Source organism: Morone saxatilis, unplaced genomic scaffold, assembly GCF_004916995.1.
Source record: "Morone saxatilis isolate NCDOM2014 unplaced genomic scaffold, NCSU_SB_2.0 Contig24, whole genome shotgun sequence".
NCBI lineage: Eukaryota > Metazoa > Chordata > Actinopteri > Moronidae > Morone > Morone saxatilis.
In genome coordinates this window covers 25732349-25736332 of record NW_023339807.1, presented here as the reverse complement: position 1 = coordinate 25736332, position 3984 = coordinate 25732349, and the positions used below count along the sequence as shown (strand labels likewise).

At 43.1% G+C, this 3984-nt stretch overlaps 3 protein-coding genes across 3 annotated transcripts in view; 1 reads left to right on the top strand and 2 right to left on the bottom strand.

Annotated features, from left to right (window-relative positions):
* Positions 1-324, bottom strand: part of LOC118336533 (collagen alpha-6(VI) chain-like) — a 2759-nt gene extending 2435 nt beyond the window's left edge. Inside the window, exon 1 of the mRNA XM_035673202.1 lies at positions 249-324. Coding sequence (XP_035529095.1) covers positions 249-324 — 76 coding nt within the window. The remainder of the gene's footprint in view (positions 1-248) is intronic.
* Positions 325-649: 325 nt separating this feature from the next.
* isg20l2 (interferon stimulated exonuclease gene 20-like 2) overlaps positions 650-3984 on the top strand; it is a gene marked incomplete at its 5' end in the record, with an annotated part of 4366 nt that continues 1031 nt past the window's right edge. Inside the window, 1 exon segment of the mRNA XM_035673146.1 lies at positions 650-693. Coding sequence (XP_035529039.1) covers positions 650-693 — 44 coding nt within the window.
* On the bottom strand, positions 875-3849 carry LOC118336490 (interferon-stimulated 20 kDa exonuclease-like 2). Its single transcript, XM_035673156.1, has one exon. The coding sequence runs from the start codon at positions 3022-3024 to the stop codon at positions 2410-2412; it is 615 nt and encodes a 204-aa protein (XP_035529049.1). The 5' UTR covers positions 3025-3849; the 3' UTR covers positions 875-2409.

The window sequence follows — 3984 nt, the reverse complement described above, 5'->3', positions numbered from 1 at the left end:
CGTTTTGTCTTTTAAATATCTGGTTAAATGGTAAATGGACTGTACTTGTATAGCGCCTTTCTAGTCTTCCGACCACTCAAGGCGCTTTTACACTACGTGCCACATTCACCCTTTCACACACATTCACTCAGTGGATGGAAAGTCCATCGAACAGAAACTAACTCATTCATACACATTCACACACCGATGCTTAGCATCAGGAGCAATTTGGGGTTCAGTATCTTGCTCAAGGATACTTCGACACGTGCGCAGGAGGAGCCGGGGATCGACCAACAACTCCTGATGGGGCAACCACCCGCTCTGCCTCTGAGCCACCGCCGCCATTTGTGCCTCATCTGTCACTAATACCAGTTATACGTTTTTTAAAACATCAGTAACCCCTACGCAAACATTCATGTACACTTCCATTGTGGGTCATTTAATTTCAGAGTTTGAACTTGCAGTTTATACTGTGGTGAGCTACTGAGTTCAGTGAGAGTGTCTCCTCTGTTGGCAGATCTTGAGGCTGCTCATGGGGAAGGTGGTTGATTGGCCACGCCATCCACAACGACTTCAAGGCCTCGGCTACTCTCACCCCGCTGCCTTGACCAGAGACAGCTCCGAATCCTCCTCTCAACCAAGAGGCCGGCTTCGCTGCGACCGAGTGCGCTCGCTGAAGAGACTCACCAAGGCCATCTTCAACGTGACATCCAGGTAGGAGGAGTACTGCAGTGCAAATGCCCCTACAAGCAGAAGCAACCACATACCTGAACTTTCACCCAACATCATGCAGCAGATCTCCAGGTGCTGGGCAACTTGACAATTAACCGGGTGTAGTCTGTTTTTCATACACGAACCTCATCCAGCACAATGTGACGGTATTAATGAGCCCAGTTTTAATTCTTTTTTATAGTAAATAGACTGTTGATGCCTGAATGCCTGGGCATTATGGGATTTTTTAGATCAACGCCAGTTTTAGGGGGGAACTGATATGACGGCTGATATAGTGAGTGAATTTTGAGCTAGAATGAAAATACACCTCTTCTATGTGGATTTTATACCGATGTGATTGTGCTACTCAGGTACTCAGAACGATGCTTTCCTTAAACAGATAACTTTATTAAATGATATTTAAGTTAAATATTCTGCTGCACCCTCTGTTACTCTGTGCTGCTTGCCACAGTATGATAACTCACAGCGCACTCTGCTGGAGAAACTTTACAGTGACACCACAATATTATCCACAAGCATTTTGTTTCTGCATTATATATCGATACAATACCCATATGTTTGATAATATCAGCCGACCGATCTAGCGCTCGGGCTAATAGAAGTATCAGAGAAACTCAGGCGATAAATCAGCCTGTAAATGAAGAACTCAAACACAAATACACATTACTTTGCATTCACAGTTTCTGCAGGTTTCAACAGGTTAAATTTAAGACTTCTTAAGACCTTTTTAAGACCATTACGAATGCAATTTAAGACCTTTTTCATGTCGACTGGCAAAAAACATCGATACTGGTCCCACGTTGGTTTCAGTTTGTAGTTGTTACAACATTAACAATACAAATTCTCCCCAAAACTTGGATTTTGGACTTAAGACATTGCACTCATGCTTATTCATATATATAAGTTCATAATGATATTTTGGCAGTGAACACTGAAAGGCTGAAATATCAGCATACCTCATACATACAGGCCTAACCCTGTGTGCCTTGTTAACCAGTGGAGAACAATTCTGAATAAAACATGATCAAGTTTGTCCCACAAGACACAGATAAAGAACCAATAGCACCAAGAAAAACACATCAAACAGATTCACATTTTCGATTAACAGTTTTTGAGAACTTTTGCTGTCTTATCGGACGATTTGCGATGTTTTTTTTAGTGCGACAGGAATCACTGAGGGCAAGGACAACAATTATGTGAATGTGGAAACGCTTTTTGACTTTCTTTTGTACTATTTCTCTGCTGACTATATGCATTTTGGCATCTAAGCTGGACAAAACCAGCAATTTCATTATATCACCTTGACTGGGTCAGAGCTATGGAATATTAAATCATCCTTTTTGCTCACCACATCTTAGCCTTTCTTACCATCGGGTGTGTAAAATGACAGACTATGAACTTTTTAAAATACAGAAATGTGAAATTATTGGTTATCTTATCAGTGTCAGCCATGAGAAGCAGGTAGTTATCGGTTATCATATCGGCTGGAGAAGAAAAACCAATTGTTAGTTTCAGACCTAGACACATCTGCTTAATCACTCACAACCAGTGGCCCTGCCAGCGACCCCTGAAAGCTCCTGAAGGAAGAGTCACATCCTGAGAATATTGTTCCAGCGCAAACAAAAGCTGACACTGTTACGTTACATCACTCTCTGTTTGAGAGGAGACCGACGTAACAGAGAAAACACACTTATTCAATCATCTCCTCACCTCCTTCCGGGCGTCAGAGTGCGGGACAGCATTGACGAGGTCACAGCGCCGTATGCCGCTCCATCGGGTGCGGAAGTCGGTAACAGGCATGGCGGGTTTGATGAATTTGTCGTAAACCACGTCTCCGTCGTAGGACACCAAGCTGCAGCGTGCCAGCTGGCTGATGTGCCCCTTTGGTCCCGAACCCACCATCTCACAGTCGATGGCGAGGTACTTTGCGGGTTTTCCTGCTGACGTCTGTTTATGGCTGCTTGACACCGAGGGGCAGTGGGTGGCGCTGGTGTTCACAGGTCCCTGGTTGGACGTCGAAGGCTTGGCGCTGTGGTGTGAAGTGCCGGCTGAGCTGCTTGAATGAGGTAAACTGTTGTTGTGTGTGTGAGCGGGAGCTGATGGTTGGTTTGCGACCGCTCCGTTGCGGCGCGGTGGAGCTTCATCATATCTGGTCCGACCCATTCTGTGGTCGTATTCGTGTTTACCTTCCGGTGAGCCGCTTTGCTCTAAATTCTTTTTGCGCGGCCCCCTGTTTCTCTTCCTCTTCCGGCTCGATGGAGTTTGCCTCTGTGGAGTGTCATCAAACAACACGTTGACCCAAATGTCCGACATTGGTTGTGGCAGTCCAGCAGAGGTCAGAAGTGATACACCGAGCAGTTGTTTCGACCTCCTCAGCAGGTCTTCACCCTGCGCAGTCCAGTTGGCATCGGCGGACACCGGTTTAAATGACTCATCCTGCGAGAGAAACACAGCGTTACCAAACCCAGTCTTAACTTGCAGGACTTGAACGCGTAACTTGGGGGGAACAAACCTTTTTTTACTACAACAGGAGGAAACCCGCTACCTAAACTTGTGGTTATGACTGACCGTAATGAATGAAACTTCATACAGTGGTGGAATGTAACTATATACTTTTACTCAAACGTTAAAGGTACTTGCTCTTATTTATTTATTATTCTCATATTTGTAAAAGTATTGACTGTGAATGTTTGTGATAAACTGAAGGGTTGAGAACATTATCCTACTTTAAAACATAAATAAACTTTAAAATCCATGCAACTGTTTTTACTGAGCTCATGAAAAGACTTTTTAGAGATATGTAGTTCTCCCAGGACAGCCACACTACGAATATATGATGATCATAGAATATGATGCCTTGCTGTAGACTCAACAACCCAACAGTGTATAAAGTATTAAAAAAATATTATTGGAATCGCAATATGGCCGAGTGCAATAAGCAAATTGCAGGAGCTGCAATTGTTTTAATAAAAGGTAGAATAATAATGAAGTGGTGTAGTGCTGAAGGGCCTACACACGTGTTTGTTTGGTACACAGCCCAAAAGATTACCAAAAATCATCAAGATTGCAACTGTTTTTTCTGTGAAAGTTTAATTTGCGGTGCAAAATAAGTTCATTCCCGCACTAATGGTGTCAAAACAATGTCAATATGATGCTTTTACCATATTATACAGCCTCAAAGTAAAGTTCAAATGATCTCAACCTTAAACATCTACAGCTGTAAATGCAGCTTCAAGGAAGCAGTCAAATATAATGTAATATATATATATATAT

Excerpts from the sequence above, each read along its gene's own strand:
- LOC118336490 (XM_035673156.1), bottom strand. The coding sequence starts at position 3,024 with ATGTCGGACATTTGGGTCAACGTGTTGTTTGATGACACTCCACAGAGG.